The sequence below is a fragment of the Lagopus muta genome, chromosome 3 (assembly GCF_023343835.1).
Source record: "Lagopus muta isolate bLagMut1 chromosome 3, bLagMut1 primary, whole genome shotgun sequence".
Classification (NCBI taxonomy): domain Eukaryota; kingdom Metazoa; phylum Chordata; class Aves; order Galliformes; family Phasianidae; genus Lagopus; species Lagopus muta.
In genome coordinates this window covers 90,731,393-90,755,986 of record NC_064435.1, presented here as the reverse complement: position 1 = coordinate 90,755,986, position 24,594 = coordinate 90,731,393, and the positions used below count along the sequence as shown (strand labels likewise).

Below are 24,594 nucleotides of genomic sequence, written 5' to 3'. Positions count from 1 at the left end.
TTATGAGACTGCAGACAGAATCCGAGCTGTGCCTATGGGCAATTTTGCTATGAATGGTACTGATGAATAATCACACTGATCATAAAACCATACTACATGATAGTATGGCATACTACATGGCAGTGCCACTTGGAGTTGTGCACTGGAAGTTTGTATTTTAAGACAACAGAGTGTACGTAAGTATTAGTGAGGTGGATGAACATTCTTCTGTTCAGAGAAATTGAATTAATTAAATGAATTAAAAAATGCAGAAATCGAAATAATTGATTGCATTAGAGATGCTGTTTCTAGTGTGGTAAAGCCATGGTTTCTTACTACGATAATTGCAGCCTTAAAAACAGTTTGTCAAGTTGCTGTTTCTAATCTTTGTAGTACTGGTGCTCACTGTTGTACCTCGCTTCAAATACAGATATTCCTGCAGAAGGAAATCCTACTGACTTGGGCTTCACTGGTGTTTGCTTTTTCACAACCATTTTTCGTGTTCCTTCTGAGTTACAGAGCGGTGCTGAGTCTGACAAGCATTCTTCCAAATATTTTGTGCTAACATGAATATATTCAAGGTAGACTTTTAAGTTTGGTATTCCAAACATGGCAGCACGTCCATCTTGGAGACTATTTTTCATTAGTGCTGTTGTTTGCAACTACAAACCGTCAGCTCAGATCTTCTGCTTTGAGTAAATGATACTGAGCATGTTTCTGAACACTGATTTTTGTCTCAGCATTTCAGGTCTCAGGTGCTACTTTAAAAGGAGACTTCCATATAGAAGGTCACTAATATTTCTAGCAGGCAGCTTGCACTGTTTGCTTTGATATCTAATATGAATGAGGGGAGCTATGTAATCTAAGCAGATATGTTCTTTAGGACTCCTATACGTTTTTTAAAGTACTGATGTAAAATTGCTATTTTCCCCTTTGTATTACCTCTTTCCTTTAGTCAGACATACTATTTCCAAAGTTTTCTAAGAATAATACAGGATGCTGAGACATTTTCTCTTGTCTCATGACCATCTGGTAGCACCCTTAAAATGATTGGTAGAAAGGATCTGTCACCCAGGAAAGCTCACTGTTGAACATGTTGTTAATAAAATATAACTACATAAAAATAAAAATAACTCTAAAGTGATCTGTTACAACTTGTGAAGTCCTGTTTCTCTCACAATAGGCAAATTAAAACATCATTTCTAGGGAGCCTTTCCAAAGCTGCAAATAAGTAGGCAATCAGAAGTTATTTCTCCCAGAGCCTTTTAAAGCCTGCGTGCATTTATCCATAGGTGAAAGTGAGGAGCAGGTTGTTCCTCCACAAGGGAATTAAAACTGTGAAGGCCTCATTACATGTGAGACTCGGCCAGAGCTCTCCCTGCCCACTCTGAACAGGTGTCTCTTAATGGGGAAAAAAAAAGAAAAAAAAAGAAAAAAAAAAAAGAATAAAAGCATTTAGAGCTGATTGGGAAAAGATGAAAGATATTTGGAGCTCCTTTTGCTCTTCAGCTAGGGAGCACTTCACTAGGCCTGGGAAGACCAGTAAGAGCTGCTAGTATGTTTTCAACTGCTTCCTCTGTTATCATGCGGGTGGCCTTGTCTGTTTTAATGCCAAGGTGAGGTGTTATAATTACATTCTTCAATTTTAGTAATGGATGATCTCTGGAAGGGGAAAAAAGAGAAAGTTAAAACATAACAGTCATTTATCCAAATGAAGAGTCTCGTTTAGGCTTTCACACTGTATTTAACTATAAAGATAATATAACTTTACAATCCCACTGACCTCTGTAGACTTTAATCACCTGTGTTCAGATAATTCTGGGTGTTAAAAGGATGTGTTAAGTATTTACACTGTGCTCTTTTGCCCAAGGCCAGAAACACATTTTTGCCACGATCAGCAATTTGCACTACATCAGAGCAGAGGATTGAGCACTCTCAGCATATTAACGCTACACAATGCTCTGAGCTGTAGTTATGCAACTCAGGAAATGGGCAGCAATGTCCTGGGCTCCTAGGTCCCCAAACCCCAAAAGCCAGCCACTTCAGTTGTCTCCCCAAGGAACCATTCTGGCAAATGTGCCTGTAGCCTCTGGGCCCAGGAGGTGTGCAGTACTTCAGCTCTGTACTGGAGAAACAAGCCTCTGCAGAGGGAAAATTTGGGACAGTACAGCATGTCTAAGGAGGGCTGATTCAACCAGCTTCCGCACATTCAATATGTTGCACCTTTAGATAAAACAGGGAGTGAAGCACACGTGTATCTTCAGAGGGTGATTCTGTGGTCTAATACTCCCCCAATGCACAAGCTCCCCTGTGCTGTTTCCTGCTACCCCCGCTTCCCTTCAGCCTGTTATCACTTCCAACATCTGGGCCGCATCCCTTATTCACAGCAATTTCACACAAATGTGCCGCCCAGGAGCAGAAGGAGATGCATCTCCGTGACCCCTGCCTGCCAGCCTCATGCAGTGTTTCTGAGGAATAAGGAGAAATGAGATGGAGACCTGGGCAGCGGCTCCGGGTCGGTGACATCCAAAGCTGCAGCCCTGATAGCACCAGTGCGCAGAGCTCCCACCAGTGCCTCTTGGTCCACCACTGCACCTGGGTTGGAATAACAGCAACGCTGAGCACTATTTGCAGGTAATGGTCTCAGACAGGAAAGAGGGTGGAAAGGGGGAGTGAGGAATTTTTGCCACGCCTGCTCGTTTTCAGCACGTGCACAGCTCCACAGAACGAGCTGGCCTGTATTTGGTAGTCAGGCCAGCAAATACTACACATTTTCCAATGCTACCTCGGCTGATGTTAACGAGAGTAGCTGAGGGTTTCATCAGTTCCATCTCTCTTTTCCCAATCAGCTTGTGTGTCTGAGGTGTCAGGCTCACCACCACCATCACAAAATCTGCCTGGCAGAGCAAATCATCCATCTTCTCACAGTAAGTGACAACAACAGCTTGCTCTTCCTGCTCTTTCCTGATGGGGAAACAAAGGATCACACAGCATTTCAGAGTATCGGTCGTGCAAATACTGTCTACCACGATGCCACTGGTGTACAAACGCAGGTCTGCCATTAATGCAGCCAACAGGTGGCAGAGTAGCATGTGTTTAGTGCCTCTGGAAGGCAGCAAGCCCTGCCTGCCTCTCAGCGTCTGCAGTGCAGGTTCGCTGACTTACTTTAAAGTCTGCAAATGGACTGAAGCTAAGCACAGGAGTGGACACGGCCCATTCTGCAGGATCTCTGTGGGAAAGGTGCACCTCACAGGATACAACAGTCACTCAAATTGGAGTATTCAGATTTGCCAGGATTCATCCCTGGGACCTCTGAGAATGCTCATCCCATTGATAGAATCCAGCAAACTCGTCATTTGCAATGAATGGAATCAGCAAGGCAGTTCTTTGGTAATTTAGGATGGTTCCTGGCCACTCCAGGACTTTCTAAGTGTGGGTTCTTGGGACTCTCTCAGTAATAAAGCATGTAGCTACACCAAAAGATAACAAATTAAAGTGAGATTTCTAGTTTGAATTTTTCACAGTAAAACAGGATAGCTGCCATTTCTGTTTTCTTGCCTGGATTCTGGGAACTAAAGAAGCAAACACAGGAGAATATGTTTGAAATGTTTTGCTCTTGGTTGCAAGAGAATGAGTTGGAATTATCTCTACACTAAAAATAAAGAAAGAAATCACACTAGGCAGATAAGCTCAGTGGCACTTTGGACCAAGTGTCTCTAACGCATGCATTTTGTTGGCTTTGTTCAGTGTTGAGGTCAACAGACAGTGATTGAGTAAGGAACAGGCTGGAATTACAGCCAGTAATGCAGAGCGCGTCTTGCTTCAGCACACAAGGCAGAAATGTAAATGGACTTTAAAACAATCCATTTTTTTCACTTCTGTTGCCATGTGCCTTGCTATTTCACAATGGCACTCTTAGATATACATTGAAGACTAAGAAGTATGAAACAGAGGGAGACAGTGAAGACCAGCAAATAAATACATAAGTAAATAAATAAAAATTGTGCTTTATTTTCTTTTCTCTGTGGCTTATGAAGGAAGTCTGAAGGACTTCTTTCTAAATCCTGCAGAAGGAGGGATTGGTCTAGTATTTTTTGAACATTTCTCTCTGTATTCCTGACATAATTACATAATTTCTTGGAAAGGAAATACTGACTATATGAAAGGCAGTTTCTGCTGCAATTCGGGTCTTTACCTCCGTGTTCTGTTGTGGTACAAAATCTTCATCTCGAACGCTCTGGCTCTCAGAGCAATCTTATACCCAATGCTGCCCATGCCAACGATCCCCAGAGTAGCTCCAGTAACTTCAACTCCAAGAAAATCAGCTTCACAATACTCCACAGCCGGGGAAACAGCAACGTGATAGCCTGCAAAAATAAATATCCAGGATGATGAGTGAATGAGGTCCAGCACAGGTGAACGTGGCCAAAGAATCCACGCTCAAAGTGCGGCTGCAGTGCGTTTCACAAGTGCAAACACACAGCTCTAAACAGCAGCCTTTTCTGCAGTATCCTGGGCGATTTCCTAACACAACATATTTCCCTGCCATGAGTGACATTTCCCATTTGCTCTTACCGTCCCATAAAAAGCATTTTAATAAATCTCCCTAAAAATCATTATAACAAATGAGACTCGTAAGAATACTGATCTCCTCTTCATCAGTAATCAAAACCATTACTGCCAGGGACACTGTAGGGGTTGGAATAACCACATTTACAATCACAGAATCACAGAATCACAAGGTTGGAAACGACCTGCAAGATCATCTAGTCCAACCACCCTCCCACTCCTATCAGTGCCACAAGCTACTAAACCATCTCTCGTAGCTCCTCATCCAGGCGCCTCTTGAACACTGCCAGGGATGGCAACTCCACCACCTCCCTGTGCAGCCATTCCAGTGCCTGACCACCCTCTGAGAGAAAAAGTTTCTCCTAATATCCAACCTAAACCTCCTCTGGTACAACTTCTTGCCATTTCCTCGGGTCCTACTATTTGCCTGGGAGAAGAGGCCAGACCCTTTTGCACTACAACCTCCTTTCAGGAAGTTATAGAAAGCAGTGAGGTCTCCCCTGAGCCTCCTCTTCTCCACACTGAACAATCCCAGCTCCTTCAGCCTATCCTCGTAAGACTTGTGCTCCAGACCCCTCACCAGTTTTGTTGCCCTTCTCTGCACACGCTCCAGGGCCTCAATGTCTTTCTTGTAGTGAGGGGCCCAAAACTGAACACAGCACTCGAGGTGCAGCCTCACCAGTGCTGAGTACAGGGGGATGATCACCTCCCTGCTCCTGCTGGCCACACTATTTCTAATGCAGGCCAGGATGCCGTTGGCCCTCTTGGCCACTTGGGCACACTGTCGGCTCATGTTCAGCTGAGCATCAACCAACACCCCATGGTCCCTTTCCAGAATACCACTAGATGTTGGTGTTGCTATTTAGAATAAAGATAGGTTTCCTGTTCATCTCTGCCACTCTTCTTTGAAAAGGAAGCGTGACTTCTTTAAAAATCACTGCTCAATTGTTTAATTGCTTATCTGTTAAACCTGCCAAATGTGGGGTAGCCACACAAACAGAAAATAAACTTGTATGCACGGCGAGACAGAGATTATTAGCCGGCTAGCAAGGAGAGAGGCTTCCGATGTCTGTGTCTTCCGATATGGCCAGCTCTTGTTAAACACAAGCAGAATATTGTGAAAGTAACAAAAAATGCCTCAGGTCATGCCAGAGGACAGCTATCAGAAATGGCACCACAGGGTAATTTCTCCCCTTTGAGTTTCTATGACTCCTCTGGTACAGGTAGCAAATCAATGGCAAGGAAATGACACTGGAGCAACCTGCTTCGATGATTGCTGATGCACCTTAAATTCCTCAGTTCCAGCTTCTAAGACCAAGCTCTGTCCATAAAGCAGTGTTTTATTTGAATATAAGGTGTTGCTCAAGTATTTGCCACCCATGCTGGTGAACTGTGAAAAACAAACTTTTATGATTTTATTTATACCTGATTGAAATAGGAGCATTTCTGTAAGGTGTAGCAATTTGGATATTGAATATATATAGAACATATCAAAGTACAAAATCTTCAATTTTCCAGCCCAACACAGTTAGCTATTCACATTTTGTTGCACTATCTTCAGAAAAATCAAACTAGTGGCACGTAAGTTGTATCATTTCCAGAAGATACACAAAAAAGGAATCAGAGATTACCTTCTACCAGTCTTCTAGCAGATGCCAGCAGCAAAGCCATCCCAGTATCTGCTGTGCTACTGGAAACAGCACGTGGAGCATTAGCCATTTTCACACCAAAGCCAGCTACAAGTTTCAGATCCAGATGATCCATCCCTACTCCTGAATTTGCAATCACTTTCAAGTTGGGCAGGCTCTGGAGGAGGTCTTTGTCAATGACTGGTTTGTGCCACCACAAATAGATCGCTTGGACCTTTTCTCTCATATTCTTTTTGTTTTCAAGAAATTCCTTCATAGTGATGAGGCAGAAGTGCTTCTTCAGAAACTCCACGTGGTCATGCAGTATCCCATGCATTCCTCCGATTTCATTCACCAGAAGCCCAGGCAGCTCTTCTCCCTCCATCATCTGCACAAAGAAGAAAGAGAGGCAGCATCAAAAGAAATACAAATATTTTTTTCCAAATATTTTAAAGAATCATCACTTTCATGCTCTTGTTCATGACAACTATGACAAGAGAGCTAATGAACTGTATATTTAGGCAGAGGGGTAAACAATTTAGGACAAGAAAGCAGCTCTTTTAAGTACATGTCACAAAACACTTCCAAGCAGGTTTTAGTTATACCAAGGATGATATGTCTCTGGTTCTGTGCCAAGACATCTAGCTCCTCTTGCTTGTTCCTCATGCTGTTTGCATTGGTGTACAAATATTTCAAATGTGCTTCATTACACTCAGCACATCATGGAGAATGCTCAAGGGTCTCATTAGCATGCACTCTCTAAAATGTTGGTGTGCTGTCCCCTGTCTTACACCTGGTCAGATTGGTTTTAGCCAGTTTTCCATTCAAACCTAGCCTAGAGCTCTATTGATAAGCTTTGTTAACATGTGTGCAAAAATGTTTGAAGCCCTCTGACAAAGGTGCATCCAACGAGGGTCTGTAGACCATCCTGCAATTGAAAAACACAAAACGTGTTCTGCAGTAGCTGGACTAAGTAAAATATATATAATATAACACTAAATTCAAAAGCATTATTGATATGATTAGAGCGTTAATCTAGCACAACTCTCAAAAATGTATCAGTTTTTATTACTGCATTATCAGTTTGATTTCCATTTAGGGATCTGGAGTACTTCAGATTGCTAACTTTCTGGAAAGTGCAAGCAGCTAAAAACAGAGGTAAAACCTGACAGGTGGTTTGCAGAAAGCAGTTACTCCTTGAGAGCTGTGCAGGTCACTGTAAGGTCTCAGCTATTTGATGTTGTCCTTTTCTTTTTGCCCCACAGCCATGAGGAGTCGGACCCAAACCGTGCCAGAAGCACAGCTGTTCTGAAGTTTTCCCCTTTCCTCTTTCTAGGGGACCTTTGCGAGACGCGCCTCCTTCATCGCGCAGCGCTTCCTCCAAAGAGGTTACCGCCACTGACTGGAATGCGGGGCAGAGACCAGGCAGCCGAGGAGAAAGAGCCTCGCACCAGGTGAGACTCGTGGCCAAAGAAATGCGGGCGGTGCCACGCTCTTGCCTCCGTGGGAGCGAAGTTTCTCCCGGATCCAGAGGCTGTATGGATTCAAGCAGCTCTGCATGACCAACGCCCCGTAGCATCCCTTCTGAGCTGGGTAACTAATGGCAAGTGCTCCTCGCGAGAGCGCAGAGACTCTCTTGCTTCCCTTCAGATGGAAGCCAACCGGGCCTTTCTGTTTGCCGAGCCCGGTGCCCAAAGGGACAGGAAACGTCCCGGGAAGGGATGAGGGTGTTCCTTTCCTAGGAGCGTTTGAGCAGGAGTGAGCGTGTTTGCGGGCTGCTGTCAGCGCCGCAGGCTGTTCCCAGGTCTCCAAGGGAAGTGGTAGAGACCAGCTCAGTCATTTGGGGGCTCTTGCAGACTTGTTTTGCTGAGGAGGCTGCTGAAACACGTTCAAGCACGCAACGCAGACCCAGCACCTCCTGCCCTCCTGTCAACTCTCCCCACCGTGTCTTTACAGGCAGCTACCGGCCATCCCGAGGAGATCCTTGCCAGAAAAGGAAGAGCAAGCAAAAGTAGTTCCTCTGGTGGGTCCCAGGATGGTGGACTTCTTTGCCATAGCGAGGGAGAAGAAGAGAATGGTACGTGGCACAGACTGCTGCAGCACATTTGTCTTAGTGAACTGTAGAAGAGCATCAGTGACTCTCACAGCGCTCTTTGCTGCGCGTTCACGTGACACCTCGCTTGAAGAGAGATCAGTAGCGAGGGCGTTTGGGAATAAGCTGTTCACTGCCGTTAGCCTCCCGAAAGCCACCCCAGGAGCTGATCTGGGGATGTTCCTGACTGCTTGTCTAGAACTGCCAGCTGCCAGACTGCCTTTAGGCCTTTAGTGGTTGTTTATTTTCCTGGCTGTTGCAGAAGGGCTCTTCAGTCGAGTCTGCAGGAGCCTGGCAGCAGACCAGAAAGGCGGGAGGTAGAGGGTGAAATGGAGTCAGGAGGGGAAAGCCCTCAGCCTCCACAGAGACTAACGTTGCCTGTTTTTGCATTTAGGCCGACCTCGAAGCAAAGGCTCTAGAGACCAAGAAAGGAAAGGTGGTGAAGGGACAGAATGTGAGGAAGGAGGAGGAGAAGGGGAAGAACGTGAGGAAGGAGAGGGAGGCGAAAAAGGTGAAGGAGGTGAAGCCGGTGAAGCCGGTGAAGGAGGTGAAGCCGGTGAAGCAGGTGAAGCCGGTGAAGGAGGTGAAGCAGGAGAAGAAGGTGCAGGAGAAGAAATTTCCAAAAGTGACGCAGAAAAAGCAGCAGCAAAAGTTGCAAGGGAAGGACACGGAAGCTGAGCCGGAAGAAGTGAAGCTGCCAGCGGCCCAGGTACTTTGCATCCCTGCAAGAAAGCAGCAGCACTTTCCCATCCAGGGGAGCTGAGACTGCATGGTGCCTCTGGCACGCGGGCCAGAGCAGTAGTGTTGGTGCAGCAGCGCTGGGTGGGGGACTGCTGCCTTTTGTGAGCAAGAGGACCCAACAGGGCGCTGTAACAAAGCCCTGGTCACGCTGAGACATGGCCTCAAGAGCGTGCTGAGGTCCCTCTCCTGATTCTTTTCCTGCCCCACTGCAGTCCCCACTGGAATGGTCTTGCGGGGAGCCGCATGCTGGGAAGCAGCACCACAGCGCTGAGTGTCTTTTCCTATGCAGGAAACCTCTGTCACCGAGGAAGAATACTCAATCTCTCTGTCTGGGAGCGAGACAGAGCGTTCCAGCTCCACCCCCAGCCTGAGGGAGAGGATGATGGGGAAGCAGGAAGAGGCCGAGGAAGAGCCGCGCGCAGTCTTCTGGGACAGCGCTGCTTTGCCTAAACGGTAAGCGTGCACCAACTGCGCCCGAGGCCAGGGGCAGGGGGGTGGTGAGTCACCTGTGCTGTGCATCAGGGAAGCCAGCTTTTGAGTCGTGGTGCCGCACGCAGCGCCCTGAGAGCTCTGAGGCCGTGGATACGGTCGTGGTTCGGGCCCGATGCCACGAGCCTCTCTGGAGCCCAAGGCAGCCCATGCGTGGAAGTCGTCCTGCGTCAGAGTGGCTGTGGGGCCAAGTGGGGCCACGCGTGGAACAGACTGGGTGAAGAAAGAGGCAGGGGCGTCACGGCTGAAGAGTGAGACGGATTTTGTGCTCGCTGTTGCAGGAAGCTTTCTTCAAGGACAGATGAGGCCCTGCGGGAGGTGGTGAAGCTCATTGTGGGGCAGGTGTCCCGTGAGCAGCAGGGCCGGAGAGACGCAGAGAAGGATCTGCAGGACCGGCTCCAGAGGTAAAGCTCTCCAGACAGGCAGCTTGCTCTCCCACACTGCCCTTCTCCCACCCCCTGCAGCACCAGGGCAAAAGAGGGGCCTTTCCTGGACGCGGGCTCTCGGCACGGCCACCTGCAGCAGTGGTGGCAGGCACCAAGCTTGGGAGCCCCAGCCAGAGGCCGGTCTCCCTGTGCTCACACTCCCTCCCGCTCTGTGCCTACAGTGAGCTTGCAGTGCTGTGGTGGAGTCGGCCATCCACACACGCACCTGGCCTCCTCCATCTGCCAGGAGCGGAGCACAGACCTGCACCCCCTGCTGGACCAAAGCCAGAGAAGGCGTCACGCAGAGTGGTAAGTGGGCTCCCGTAAGCAGCGTGTCACAGCTAGCCGTAGCAAGCCAAGGGAAGACCCTCTTGGGCCTGTGGGATGGAGAGCGGCTGGCGGTGGAGCTGGAGACCTCCGCACAGACACGCAGCCAGCAGGCGCTGGGGACGAAGGTTCCCAGTGCAGCTCAGGCAGCTGCAGGCGGAAGGGTCTGAGGTGTCGGCCAGTGTCTGGCGGCCCTCCGTTCTCCAACCGGAGTCCCTCCCTCTCCTCCCAGAATACAGAGCCCCGAGCACCTCGCTCTCACAGCCTGTATCTGCCCGGGCCGAAGTCTCAGCCACCGCCTGACTCAGTGCCTGGTCAGCCAGCCCCACAGCAGGCTACCCCAGATCGGGACTGGCCACAAGGGCTGCAGTTACATCACAGGGACCAGGAGCCTGCTCTCTCTAGACCTGCATTAGCAGAACCACTCTCTCGTACTGCAGAGAGACTTGCAGCGTTGCGCTGCGTGTCTCTGCGTTCACAAAACTACTGAGCTTTACACTGAACTCCTCAGGTCCGGAGAGTCGTGGTCAGGCACGTCGACGAGGACCACGAGAGATCCAGCAGCAGTGAGATTCTGGAGCCAGACATCCACTAAGTGTCACCCAACAGCTCAACGAGGACCACCTTTCACTGTTGGCGACGCTCACGGTGACACTGTTAAAGGCGTCGCCACTTTCCATATTACCCTTTCCCTATACCCAATAAACCCCAACCCCATCCCCAAACACCGTGGGTCTTTCCTTGGTCGCCGTGAAACGCGCGCTTTACAGAGGGGGCCTTGTAAAGCCAGGTGCTCCCCTCCCCAGGGTTCCCGGGCCTGCATTGGCAGGGCTACCCGGAGCTGCACGGGCACCACAGTGTGCTGCGAGGGTGCTGAAATCCAAGGCAGAAACCTTGCGTGAGGAGATGAGGAGGAAAGCCCGGTCCTCCTCCCTCCGAGCTCCATCTCGGAGCGGGAGCTGGGAGCTGGGAGCCTTCTCTGGTGTCACCAGTGTGGCTGTGCAATCTGCACGCTGACAGCTTTGCCCCCGGCTGCTTTGGCTGGCTTGAGGGCGGCCCCTTCCACATCCTGCCCCTTGCCATTGCTGCCAGGTCCACGGCTGAAGCCAGGAATGCCTGTGCTCAAAAGGTGCCGTGCTCAGCCAGTGGGGCTTTCTGAGCCCAGGCTTAACGGCTCAACAGCTCTAAGTCAGTTCTGAGACAGCATCCTGTCAATCCTCTTTGGGCTGCTCTTTCCCATCTTGCGTGTGTTTTCCAGTAACTCAGACAAAAATCTCATCTTCCTCCCGCTACGGACGTATTTTAAAACACGCTTTTTGATACCTGTCTCCCACAGTACGGGCCCCCTTCAACTCCAGGTGAGCTTTGCCCACGTGAATATTTCTCCTACAGAGGCGAACGGCGTGTCTGTAGTTCACTGCTGTCACCTGACCTTACTTCCATTTGCTAGACACTGATTTTCCACCCCAGCTCTAGAAGATCAAGCCAAACCCATCCCGTGCCCCGCTTCCGTGACTTCTGACAGGTTTGCTATTGCTGCTTCTGTCATCACGTGGGTGGCGTGAATCACGCAGAATCACAGCATCACAGAATTGCAGGGGTTGGAAGGGACCTCCAGAGATCGAGTCCAACCCCCTGCCAAAGCAGGTTCCCTACAGCAGGTCGCACAAGTCGGCATCCAGGCAGGTCTTGAACATCTCCAGAGAAGGAGAATCCACCACCTCCCTGGGCAGCCTGTTCCAGTGCTCCGTCACCTCACTGTACAGAAGTTCCTTCGCACATTGGTGCAGAACTTCCCATGCTGCAGTTTCCGGCCGTTTCCCCTTGTCCTGTCTCCACTCACCACTGAAAAGAGTCCGGCCTCGCCATTCTACCCCCACACCTTAGATACTGGTAGACCTGGATCAGGTCCCCTCTCGGTCTCCTTTTCTCAAGGCTGAACAGACCCAGTTCACTCAGCCTTTCTCCATAGGGAGATGCTCCAGGCCCCTCACCATCTTTGTGCCCCTCCGCTGGACTCTTCCCAAGAGATCCCTGTCCTTTTTGTACTGGGGAGCCCAGAACTGGACGCAGTGCTCCAGATGAGGCCTTACCAGGGCAGAGTAGAGGGGGAGGATCACCGCCCTCGACCTGCTGCCCACGCTCTTTTTAATGCACCCCAGGATGCCGTTGGCCCTCTTGGCCACAAGGGCACACTGCTGGCTCACGGCCGACCTGTCGTCCACCGGGACGCCCGGGTGAACTGTTGCAGCTCCAATATGTGGGGTTAGGATGGCGCTATTTAATTTCAACAAAGGATGATTTCTGCAAGAAACAGCAAGGACAGCGTATTACACCCGCAAGAAGCAGAAAGAACAGCATGGATATCACACGTTCAGTTAATTCTTCTGCTAGTTGCTGAGGTCAGAAGCTCAGGAAACAGCAAAGGCATTGATACGAAGCGGCCACGTACACAGGATTGGCAGAAAACGTTGGTAAATTTGCTTACCCATTTCTCCATCCTCTCTACTGGCCTCGGTGCCTTGCTTGGCACTCATGTTGTCTTGACAATGTGGAAGGCAGAATAGTTGGTCATCAGCTTAGGACTGTGCAAGATAAGAACGCCCTGAATGAAGGAAGAGGAATTGTCTTGGGCCACAGGCAAAATATACGATGAAGTTGGTGGACACGGGCTAACAAGGATAATTTTTGTTGTTATCCTTTCTACGAAACCGTTTTGTCAGCAATCTTGCAACCTGGTCCCCAGTTCCTTCAGCAAAGGGAACGCAAAGCTGCTTTCCCACACTCTTCTGTGGGAATTCGGCGCATTGCAGGCATCCCTCGTTCTCCCGCTGCACAAGCCATCATCGAGCACACTCATCAAACGCTGCAGTCCGTTCGTAATGAACAAAGAAGGGGAATACGGGACACGCGCCACGAGAAAGATTATGCAAGGCTTTGCTTGTGCTGAATGTTTTGAATCGTCACCACACAGATGCAACTGGTGTGGATCGTCATTTCGGGGCCTGCCCAGTGCTCGAGGAACGGCCAATGGTCAACGTTCGGAGCACGGCCCCGCGCTGCTGGCAAGGTCCCTGTCCGCTGATAGCTTGGGGTCGTGGATATGCTTGTGCTTCCACAGGGACTGGCCCCACGTGGGTTCCAGCACGATGTGCTCGTCCTCCTCTCAAGGCAGAAAGTAGCATCATCCCTTATGACTGGGATTGTGTGCTTCTTACTTGCTGGCATTGCTTTGTAACGTGTTGCATTGCACATAACAACGTCAGTAATGGTGTGATGTAGCGGGTGATTTCCCTGTGTTGTCAATGCGGTCTCAAGAATTGGAATTCTTAGGCGTTATCTAGGTTGCTGTGTGCTTTTATTTCAGTAGTGGATCGAATGTGAGTTAAACAGGATTTGATGCATCCTCATCGTGTGCTACCAGTGCTCACGTCACTTCTGTACCTTCACAAGTGCTCTGTTCCTGCAACTTTCCCATCCACCTTTAGTGATCGTTCAGAATCGGAATCCATCAGAATATGCAAAAGTGGAAGACCTTTTCCTAACCAGTTACACAGAACGGGACCCTCAGGGATTTGGCTGGGTTGCAGCCAAACGTGTGTTGTTCTTTTCAGTGGGCTGACAGTGTTTCTTGTCATTATGCTGTGTTTGCCTTGCCTCCTTTCTCACGATCGGAGTACTGTCAGTCGAGGGCTCGATTGAGTTACACCCATTATTTTAGTAAGATAATTGGTGTTATTATGTTGTAGTTTGCAAATAAACAGAAAGGGGGGAACTGTGGGAAGACAAGGAGAACCGTTCGGAGCAGCAGCTGTGGAGCGAGCTAAACGGCACGAGAACCGAGGACAGCTGAGGAAGAAGAAAGAGCGGCTGTGAGTGGATGAGCGCCCGCACGAAGGGCTGAAGGGCGTTTGCGGAACGCTCTGTTGGTGCCTCAGGGCGGCTGGGAAAGGTGTAGGGGCGGATGGCAAAGCCAGGAACAGAACAGCCGTGAAGGTACAGAAGTGACGTGAGCACTGGTAGCAGACGCTGAGGATCGGTCACACCTGAGTCCGCGCCTCAGGCGCTGCAGCCTCGGCTCCGGGCAGGGCCGCGTTCGGCCCGCGGCTCCAAAGCACGCGAGCCGTCGCCGGAACGAGAGGCCGCGCCGCGCCGCGCCCTCCCGCCCGCGTCCTCGCGCCAGAGCCGCCTGGGCTGCTCCGATCCGACGCGGGGAAGCCGCGGGGCTCCGCTCCCGCGGGCCGCCACCGGGGCCCGCCCGCCGTCCGCCCGAAGCCCGCCGCGTCCGAGTTCCAGGCGAAGGCGGGAGGAGTCGCAGGAGGGCGGCCAGAAGCCGTCGGCGGTTCCGGCCCGGCGTTTCGGTCCGAGGACGCGGAGCGAGCGAGGAGCGCGGAGCGAGCCCCTTCGCGCCCAGGCGAAGGCCCCGTCGGTCGCGACGCAGCGCCGGGAGGCCCGCGGAACCGCAGAACGGCCCGGCTTGGAAGGCGCCCCGAGGATCGCGGATCTCCGCCGACCTCCCCATGTCACGGCGGAGCGGGCCGCCTCCGAGCCGGCCTCGAACGCCTCCGAGGCCGGACGGGGCCTCTGCCCGCAGCCTCTCCGGGCAGGCAGCCCGTTCCAGCAGCTCGCCGCTCTCCCGCTCGGGAGAGCCCGCTTGCCGCAGGCCCGCTCCCAGAAGGCGTCCCTGCCCGGAGCCCGCTCTGACGGCAGGGCGCGGCAGCCCCTCTGTGACGCGGCCTGAGCTCACAATGGCACGGCGCGCGTCGCAGCGGTGAGCGCCGCCTCGAAGCTCGCCGACCCCCCATTTCCCAGAGAGGCCGACGAGGCTCCGGGCGCTCGCCGAGGAGCTGATCTCGCCGCCGTGCTCTGGAGGATCCGCCGTTCCGTGAGGAGCAGTAGGCAGAGAGAAGCAGGAGGGCAGGGGCGAAGGGCTGAGGAGGAGGGCCGTTTGGCCGGCCGGCCGCCCGCCGCGGTCGTTGACCTGCGGCGAGGGGGGAAGGAAGATGGCGAACTCCCCCTTCTCGAGACCCCGCTCGACTCCGACTGCGGAGAAGATCCGCAAGTCTGGTAAGGCCTTCGGGCCTGGCGGCGCGCGCGTGTTGTCGGGCCGGTGACAGCTCCGAGCGCAGGCGTGGAAGCCCTGCTCCTGAGGGAGGGAGGGAGGGAGGCGGGGACGGCTGAGCAGGGCGGGTTGCGGCGCGAAGGCGGCTGCCTTGGCAGCCCGGGGGCCCGAGGAGCGCTCGGGCGGGCGCGACTGCTGGCTTCTGCTCCCGGCCTGGCGCCTGCCTTCCCGGGGATCTGCGAGCAGAAGCCGCCGGCGGAACCGAATGGCTCGGAAGGCTCAGCAGCGCGCCGTTCCTGTGGCGGGAATGGGGCGTGCTGAAGGGTTTGGAGGTGGCCGCCTGGGAGCTTGACGTGTCTTTCCTTTTGTTTTGCAGAGCTCGCTAAGTTTTGGTTCAGCACATCCTATTATCTCGGCCGACAGCTGGCTCTGTACCAGGTGGGACTTGCCTCCTACTCCCTTCCTCCCTCTCGCGGTTGATTCAGCCCCGAGAGCCCGTTTGCCACGGAGCGCAGCTATTCTTGCCCTCCGTGGAAGCAGGACCCGCGCCCCAGAGGGGCACCGCGATGCGAGACGGGGGCCGCAGGCTGGCTCCACCGTCAGCTCTGAAATGCCAGGGGCTCCAGGCCTCATGATGGAAAGAGGGCTGGGCATTTTCTGGGCCTGCGTGCTTCCTTCCTCTGCCGGCAGAGTCAGAGGGATCCTGTGGGGGTGACTGCAAGTTTGGGAGCCCCGCCTGTGTCTTTATGAGCCAGAAGACTGCGCTCTCTGCTTCTTCACGGGGAGGAGGGGCGAGAGGGAAATAGTCTTCCGTCATTCCCTGCACAACTTCTTCTGATCCGCCCTTTCTCCTCTTTCAGGCTGTGAGCATTCCTGAACTGGGTGCTTTCACCCTTGTCAGAGAGCACGTGGTCAACCAGCAGAACAATGTGGTTCTTGTTGAGAGACCCGTGTTTCATCTGGCAAAGGCTCTGGCGCAGGACCACGACCTCCGATACGACTACATAGACGTTGCAGGTAGGAAGAGTGGAGTCTGACAGAGGAGCCTGCCCTGGCACTCTGGTGGGGACAGTGTGACAGACTGCCATTGCAAATGGCAGCAGAGGGTAACAGCACACTCCTTCAGCTGCTTCAGCAGCAGGTTTCATTCCGGTCTCATTGGCTCCGCGTCTCAGCGTCTCCACAGAGACGTACCAATGGTTCCGCCTCACAGTCTCAAAGACTGCACAACAGCAGTGCGTTGCCCGAGGGCCTGGAAGCTGCTGCCTTTGGAGCGTGGCCTGCCCATGGCTCCCCAAGTGCTCACGCTCCTCTCCTCTCGCTTCTCCAGGACACGACGAGTATCAGCAACTTCCTTATGATGAGATAGCCTCGGAAACCGGCATCTCTGAAGGCGCGGCGCGGCTTTGCGTGCAAAGGACCGTCTGCCAGTTCAGCGCCTGCATAGGGAAGAGGCAGAACGTTGCCTTCATTTGGTGGGATGTTGGCATGCTGCTGATCGAAGGGAAGCGTGTCCAGATGAAGTTCTACGAGGACTTCCTGGGGAAGCTCAGTGGGACTGCCGAGGTGCTGCAGGCTCTTCTTGGGGTAGGTCTTGCGTTTTCCCAGCACTACCTCTGACTCTTCTAAACGCCTTCCGGGGACGAGGGGACTGCTTTCTCCTGGCGTGCCATGCTTCTCCAGCCACCCGGGCTCCTGGCGGTGTGCGGGAAAGCGGGCTCTGGAGAGCTCTTCCTGTACGTGAGGTGGCCCGGCTCTGCGCCGGGATACGCGCCCTCAAAAGGCCTCGCTTTTTGTCAAGGGACAAACGGTGCGCGTCACTGCTCAGCCCCAGCTCAGAGCACGGAGCAGAGGCACAGGCACAGCAAGGCTTGCTGAGGCCCGGACCCTTCCCTGTGGCGGCTCTCGTCGTGTTGGGCTGAGAGAGACTGGAGCTGCCAGCCATTGCCAGTGTCCCCACCTCCCATCGTCTGTTTCCGTTCTGATTGCAGATGCCAGAAATGAGCAAGGCGGTCATCTCACGCAATGCCTGCGCGGCTTCCCTAACGGCTTCCGGACACGTTACTGTCTTTCCAATGTGAGTATGCTTGCTCCTGCCACCCGCGCCTGAGTGAGATGGTACTCGCCACGGTACTTTGCGGTGCTGAGAGGCCTGAAAAGCGGGCAGGGAACTCCCCGCTCGCTCTAGTTCAGTTGGGTGGCATTTGGAGGAGCGTGGCGTGGCAAAGTGACGTTTTGCGTCCGTGCCAGAGTCGAAACTGGGGGGGCATTTAGGCCAGTCTTCCTTCTGGTTTTCCCTGGGCTTCTTTTGTCCGGCAAATGAGAGTGGGTATCGCTAAGGACCCAAGGGCTGGAGGAGGAACAGATGGTTGTGCAGACGGGAGCTCGAGCGTGGTGGGCTTCCGCAGAGCTCTGTCTCGTACCGTCGCTGCTGCGCAGTGCCACCCAAAAGAGGTGCGGGCGGGGGGCGTGGAGTTGAGCCTTCAGAGCTGCGAGGACGTTAATCTGCAAGAAACTCGCAGGGCAAGAAGAGAGCGAAAAGGGCTGTTGGGTATAAGTGGGTGGGGAGCAACCGGTCTGTTCTGAGCGAGAGGGGAATATTTCCTCCTCTGGAGCAGGCAGGGGGATTGGCTGGGAGCTCATCTGCTCTCACAGCAAGGACAGAAGAACACTGGCACGTACCAACGGGCCTCACCTGCCCCTCCAGGCACTGGAGATCCTGGTACGGTTGTCCAGAATGAGCTGCTCTGGGAAGCGTGGCCTTACAGCGTCTCTGCGTTCTGTCTCTGTCGCTCCGCTATTGGGTCACGCTGCGAGGGGAAGCGTTGCCCTTCCTTCAGCCCGCTGCTTCCTCTTCCAGGTACACGCACGAGATCGAACTTGAAACACCCGACACAGCAAAGGTGGACCTGAAGTACCACGTGAAGACCAGACGTGGGCAAGGCTGGGCAATAGGCAGGAAAGGTGAGGGACCCGTGGGTTGCCATCGGGGCACTCTGTGTTTGCCTTCCTCCTCGTCTGGAGGCGGTTAGAGCTGACCTTACCACAGGGCGCCCGGAAGAGCATGAGACGCTTCCGGTGACTCTTTGTACCGTTATGGGAAAGCCTGAGTGATCCATTGCGAAGAGAGTTCTCAGGGCAGCCCTCCATCACAAGTGGCCACGGGGATCATCCCAGCAGAGGACACTTTCCCAGTGGCCTCCACTCGGCTGCCTGTCCTGCCAGCCCTAGAAATCCCTCCCCTCGCTTCCCTTCGTATTCTCCGATGTCTCAAAAGCAATTCCTCTGGTGTGAGCACGCCCCAGTAGCAAAGCTGTGTGCGTGGGACGTGCATCAAGAGATGAAAGAGCCAGCTCCTCTTGTGCTAAACGAGTCCCCTCCCCACGATGGCTCTTTGAGACCACCGGCAACTGCCAGGGCCTCCCCCACTTCAGCACACAGACCAGATGAAGGCCTCAGGTAGCGTTCCCCAGGGAACAGCGTTGCCCCACAGCCATGAGCAGTCGGACCCAAACCGTGCCAGAAGCACAGCTGTTCTGAAGTTTTCCCCTTTCCTCTTTCTAGGGGACCTTTGCGAGACGCGCCTCCTTCATCGCGCAGCGCTTCCTCCAAAGAGGTTACCGCCACTGACTGGAATGCGGGGCAGAGACCAGGCAGCCGAGGAGAAAGAGCCTCGCACCAGGTGAGACTCCTGGCCAAAGAAATGCGGGCGGTGCCACGCTCTTGCCTCCGTGGGAGCGAAGTTTCTCCCGGATCCAGAGGCTGTATGGATTCAAGCAGCTCTGCATGACCAACGCCCCGTAGCATCCCTTCTGAGCTGGGTAACTAATGGCAAGTGCTCCTCGCGAGAGCGCAGAGACTCTCTTGCTTCCCTTCAGATGGAAGCCAACCGGGCCTTTCTGTTTGCCGAGCCCGGTGCCCAAAGGGACAGGAAACGTCCCGGGAAGGGATGAGGGTGTTCCTTTCCTAGGAGCGTTTGAGCAGGAGTGAGCGTGTTTGCGGGCTGCTGTCAGCGCCGCAGGCTGTTCCCAGGTCTCCAAGGGAAGTGGTAGAGACCAGCTCAGTCATTTGGGGGCTCTTGCAGACTTGTTTTGCTGAGGAGGCTGCTGAAACACGTTCAAGCACGCAACGCAGACCCAGCACCTCCTGCCCTCCTGTCAACTCTCCCCACCGTGTCTTTACAGGCAGCTACCGGCCATCCCCAGGAGATCCTTGCCAGAAAAGGAAGAGCAAGCGAAAGTAGTTCCTCTGGTGGGTCCCAGGATGGTGGACTTCTTTGCCATAGCGAGGGAGAAGAAGAGAATGGTACGTGGCACAGACTGCTGCAGCACATTTGTCTTAGTGAACTGTAGAAGAGCATCAGTGACTCTCACAGCGCTCTTTGCTGCGCGTTCACGTGACACCTCGCTTGAAGAGAGATCAGTAGCGAGGGCGTTTGGGAATAAGCTGTTCACTGCCGTTAGCCTCCCGAAAGCCACCCCAGGAGCTGATCTGGGGATGTTCCTGACTGCTTGTCTAGAACTGCCAGCTGCCAGACTGCCTTTAGGCCTTTAGTGGTTGTTTATTTTCCTGGCTGTTGCAGAAGGGCTCTTCAGTGGAGTCCGCAGGAGCCTGGCAGCAGACCAGAAAGGTGGGAGGTAGAGGGTGAAATGGAGTCAGGAGGGGAAAGCCCTCAGCCTCCACAGAGACTAACGTTGCCTGCTGTTGCATTTAGGCCGACCTCGAAGCAAAGGCTCTAGAGAGCGAGAAAGGAAAGGTGGTGAAGAGGCAGAATGTGAGGAAGGAGGAGGAGAAGGGGAAGAACGTGAGGAAGGAGGGGGAGGCGAAAAAGGTGAAGGAGGTGAAGCCAGTGAAGCCAGTGAAGCCGGTGAAGCCGGTGAAGCCGGTGAAGCAGGTGAAGCCGGTGAAGCCTGTGAAGCCAGTGAAGCTGGAGAAGGAGGTGAAGCCAGTGAAGCTGGTGAAGGAGGTGAAGCAGGAGAAGAAGGTGCAGGAGAAGAAACTTCCAAAAGTGACGCAGAAAAAGCAGCAGCAAAAGTTGCAAGGGAAGAAAGCAGAAAAAGGCAAGCAGCAAAAGTCGCAAGAGAAGGACACGGAAGCTGAGCCGGAAGAAGTGGAGCTGCCAGCGGCCCAGGTACTTTGCATCCCTGCAAGAAAGCAGCAGCACTTTCCCATCCAGGGGAGCTGAGACTGCATGGTGCCTCTGGCACGCAGGCCAGAGCAGTAGTGTTGGTGCAGCAGCGCTGGGTGGGGGACTGCTGCCTTTTGTGAGCAAGAGGACCCAACAGGGCGCTGTAACAAAGCCCTGGTCACGCTGAGACATGGCCTCAAGAGTGTGCTGAGGTCCCTCTCCTGATTCTTTTCCTGCCCCACTGCAGTCCCCACTGGAATGGTCTTGCGGGGAGCCGCATGCTGGGAAGCAGCACCACAGCGCTGAGTGTCTTTTCCTATGCAGGAAACCTCTGTCACCGAGGAAGAATACTCAATCTCTCTGTCTGGGAGCGAGACAGAGCGTTCCAGCTCCACCCCCAGCCTGAGGGAGAGGATGATGGGGAAGCAGGAAGAGGCCGAGGAAGAGCCGCGCGCAGTCTTCTGGGACAGCGCTGCTTTGCCTAAACGGTAAGCGTGCACCAACTGCGCCCGAGGCCAGGGGCAGGGGGGTGGTGAGTCACCTGTGCTGTGCATCAGGGAAGCCAGCTTTTGAGTCGTGGTGCCGCACGCAGCGCCCTGAGAGCTCTGAGGCCGTGGATACGGTCGTGGTTCGGGCCCGATGCCACGAGCCTCTCTGGAGCCCAAGCAGCCCACGCGTGGAAGTCGTCCTGCGTCAGAGTGGCTGTGGGGCCAAGTGGGGCCACGCGTGGAACAGACTGGGTGAAGAAAGAGGCAGGGGCGTCACGGCTGAAGAGTGAGACGGATTTTGTGCTCGCTGTTGCAGGAAGCTTTCTTCAAGGACAGATGAGGCCCTGCGGGAGGTGGTGAAGCTCATTGTGGGGCAGGTGTCCCGTGAGCAGCAGGGCCGGAGAGACGCAGAGAAGGATCTGCAGGACCGGCTCCAGAGGTAAAGCTCTCCAGACAGGCAGCTTGCTCTCCCACACTGCCCTTCTCCCACCCCCTGCAGCACCAGGGCAAAAGAGGGGCCTTTCCTGGACGCGGGCTCTCGGCACGGCCACCTGCAGCAGTGGTGGCAGGCACCAAGCTTGGGAGCCCCAGCCAGAGGCCGGTCTCCCTGTGCTCACACTCCCTCCCGCTCTGTGCCTACAGTGAGCTTGCAGTGCTGTGGTGGAGTCGGCCATCCACACACGCACCTGGCCTCCTCCATCTGCCAGGAGCACCTGGCCTCCTCCATCTGCCAGGAGCGGAGCACAGACCTGCACCCCCTGCTGGACCAAAGCCAGAGAAGGCGTCACGCAGAGTGGTAAGTGGGCTCCCGTAAGCAGCGTGTCACAGCTAGCCGTAGCAAGCCAAGGGAAGACCCTCTTGGGCCTGTGGGATGGAGAGCGGCTGGCGGTGGAGCTGGAGACCTCCGCACAGACACGCAGCCAGCAGGCGCTGGGGACGAAGGTTCCCAGTGCAGCTCAGGCAGCTGCAGGCGGAAGGGTCTGAGGTGTCGGCCAGTGTCTGGCGGCCCTCCGTTCTCCAACCGGAGTCCCTCCCTCTCCTCCCAGAATACAGAGCCCCGAGCACCTCGCTCTCACAGCCTGTATCTGCCCGGGCCGAAGTCTCAGCCACCGCCTGACTCAGTGCCTGGTCAGCCAGCCCCACAGCAGGCTACCCCAGATCGGGACTGGCCACAAGGGCTGCAGTTACATCACAGGGACCAGGAGCCTGCTCTCTCTAGACCTGCATTAGCAGAACCACTCTCTCGTACTGCAGAGAGACTTGCAGCGTTGCGCTGCGTGTCTCTGCGCTCACAAAACTACTGAGCTTTACACTGAACTCCTCAGGTCCGGAGAGTCGTGGTCAGGCACGTCGACGAGGACCACGAGAGATCCAGCAGCAGTGAGATTCTGGAGCCAGACATCCACTAAGTGTCACCCAACAGCTCAACGAGGACCACCTTTCACTGTTGGCGACGCTCACGGTGACACTGTTAAAGGCGTCGCCACTTTCCATATTACCCTTTCCCTATACCCAATAAACCCCAACCCCATCCCCAAACACCGTGGGTCTTTCCTTGGTCGCCGTGAAACGCGCGCTTTACAGAGGGGGCCTTGTAAAGCCAGGTGCTCCCCTCCCCAGGGTTCCCGGGCCTGCATTGGCAGGGCTACCCGGAGCTGCACGGGCACCACAGTGTGCTGCGAGGGTGCTGAAATCCAAGGCAGAAACCTTGCGTGAGGAGATGAGGAGGAAAGCCCAGTCCTCCTCCCTCCGAGCTCCATCTCGGAGCGGGAGCTGGGAGCTGGGAGCCTTCTCTGGTGTCACCAGTGTGGCTGTGCAATCTGCACGCTGACAGCTTTGCCCCTGGCTGCTTTGGCTGGCTTGAGGGCGGCCCCTTCCACATCCAGCCCCTTGCCATTGCTGGCAGGTCCACGGCTGAAGCCAGGAATGCCTGTGCTCAAAAGGTGCCGTGCTCAGCCAGTGGGGCTTTCTGAGCCCAGGCTTAACGGCTCAACAGCTCTAAGTCAGTTCTGAGACAGCATCCTGTCAATCCTCTTTGGGATGCTCTTTCCCATCTTGCGTGTGTTTTCCAGTAACTCAGACAAAAATCTCATCTTCCTCCCGCTACGGACGTATTTTAAAACACGCTTTTTGATACCTGTCTCCCACAGTACGGGCCCCCTTCAACTCCAGGTGAGCTTTGCCCACGTGAATATTTCTCCTACAGAGGCGAACGGCGTGTCTGTAGTTCACTGCTGTCACCTGACCTTACTTCCATTTGCTAGACACTGATTTTCCACCCCAGCTCTAGAAGATCAAGCCAAACCCATCCCGTGCTCCGCTTCCATGACTTCTGACAGGTTTGCTATTGCTGCTTCTGTCATCACGTGGGTGGCGTGAATCACGCAGAATCACAGCATCACAGAATTGCAGGGGTTGGAAGGGACCTCCAGAGATCGAGTCCAACCCCCTGCCAAAGCAGGTTCCCTACAGCAGGTCGCACAGGTCGGCATCCAGGCAGGTCTTGAACATCTCCAGAGAAGGAGAATCCACAGCCTCCCTGGGCAGCCTGTTCCAGTGCTCCGTCACCTCACTGTACAGAAGTTCCTTCGCACATTGGTGCAGAACTTCCCATGCTGCAGTTTCCGGCCGTTTCCCCTTGTCCTGTCTCCACTCACCACTGAAAAGAGTCCGGCCTCGCCATTCTACCCCCACACCTTAGATACTGGTAGACCTGGATCAGGTCCCCTCTCGGTCTCCTTTTCTCAAGGCTGAACAGACCCAGTTCACTCAGCCTTTCTCCATAGGGAGATGCTCCAGGCCCCTCACCATCTTTGTGCCCCTCCGCTGGACTCTTTCCAAGAGATCCCTGTCCTTTTTGTACTGGGGAGCCCAGAACTGGACGCAGTACTCCAGATGAGGCCTTACCAGGGCAGAGTAGAGGGGGAGGATCACCTCCCTCGACCTGCTGCCCACGCTCTTTTTAATGCACCCCAGGATGCCGTTGGCCCTCTTGGCCACAAGGGCACACTGCTGGCTCACGGCCGACCTGTCGTCCACCAGGACGCCCGGGTGAACTGTTGCAGCTCCAATATGTGGGGTTAGGATGGCGCTATTTAATTTCAACAAAGGATGATTTCTGCAAGAAACAGCAAGGACAGCGTATTACACCCGCAAGAAGCAGAAAGAACAGCATGGATATCACACGTTCAGTTAATTCTTCTGCTAGTTGCTGAGGTCAGAAGCTCAGGAAACAGCAAAGGCATTGATACGAAGCGGCCACGTACACAGGATTGGCAGAAAACGTTGATAAATTTGCTTACCCATTTCTCCATCCTCTCTACTGGCCTCGGTGCCTTGCTTGGCACTCATGTTGTCTTGACAATGTGGAAGGCAAAATAGTTGGCCATCAGCTTAGGACTGCGCAAGATAAGAACGCCCTGAATGAAGGAAGAGGAATTGTCTTGGGCCACAGGCAAAATATACGATGAAGTTGGTGGACACTGGCTAACAAGGATAATTTTCGTTGTTATCCTTTCTACGAAACCGTTTTGTCAGCAATCTTGAAACCTGGTCCCAAGTTCCTTCAGCAAAGGGAACGCAAAGCTGCTTTCCCACACTCTTCTGTGGGAATTCGGCGCATTGCAGGCATCCCTCGTTCTCCCACTGCACAAGCCATCATCGAGC

At 53.9% G+C, this 24,594-nt stretch overlaps 3 protein-coding genes across 3 annotated transcripts in view; 2 read left to right on the top strand and 1 right to left on the bottom strand.

Annotated features, from left to right (window-relative positions):
* The window catches only part of LOC125690590 (golgin subfamily A member 6-like protein 6), a 38,622-nt gene that overhangs the window by 3,297 nt on the left and 10,731 nt on the right, over nucleotides 1-24,594 (top strand). Inside the window, exons 4-10 of the mRNA XM_048939093.1 lie at nucleotides 7,513-7,630; nucleotides 8,133-8,253; nucleotides 8,663-8,977; nucleotides 9,299-9,462; nucleotides 9,780-9,902; nucleotides 10,106-10,232; nucleotides 10,762-12,652. Of these exons, the coding sequence (XP_048795050.1) occupies nucleotides 7,584-7,630; nucleotides 8,133-8,253; nucleotides 8,663-8,977; nucleotides 9,299-9,462; nucleotides 9,780-9,902; nucleotides 10,106-10,232; nucleotides 10,762-10,845 (981 nt within the window). The 5' untranslated portion in view covers nucleotides 7,513-7,583 and the 3' untranslated portion in view covers nucleotides 10,846-12,652. The remainder of the gene's footprint in view (nucleotides 1-7,512; nucleotides 7,631-8,132; nucleotides 8,254-8,662; nucleotides 8,978-9,298; nucleotides 9,463-9,779; nucleotides 9,903-10,105; nucleotides 10,233-10,761; nucleotides 12,653-24,594) is intronic.
* Nucleotides 1,485-6,575, bottom strand: LOC125690591 (probable 2-ketogluconate reductase). Its single transcript, XM_048939094.1, has 5 exons — nucleotides 6,180-6,575; nucleotides 4,175-4,346; nucleotides 2,765-2,943; nucleotides 2,478-2,574; nucleotides 1,485-1,641 (listed from the first exon to the last, which is right to left on the bottom strand). The coding sequence occupies exons 1-5, from the start codon at nucleotides 6,562-6,564 to the stop codon at nucleotides 1,485-1,487; spliced, it is 990 nt and encodes a 329-aa protein (XP_048795051.1). The 5' UTR covers nucleotides 6,565-6,575.
* LOC125690584 (coiled-coil domain-containing protein 81-like) lies at nucleotides 14,512-22,709 on the top strand. Its single transcript, XM_048939071.1, has 13 exons — nucleotides 14,512-15,317; nucleotides 15,689-15,750; nucleotides 16,173-16,329; nucleotides 16,643-16,899; nucleotides 17,304-17,389; nucleotides 18,173-18,276; nucleotides 18,877-18,994; nucleotides 19,497-19,617; nucleotides 20,027-20,443; nucleotides 20,765-20,928; nucleotides 21,245-21,367; nucleotides 21,571-21,724; nucleotides 22,254-22,709. The coding sequence occupies exons 1-13, from the start codon at nucleotides 15,254-15,256 to the stop codon at nucleotides 22,335-22,337; spliced, it is 1,911 nt and encodes a 636-aa protein (XP_048795028.1). The 5' UTR covers nucleotides 14,512-15,253; the 3' UTR covers nucleotides 22,338-22,709.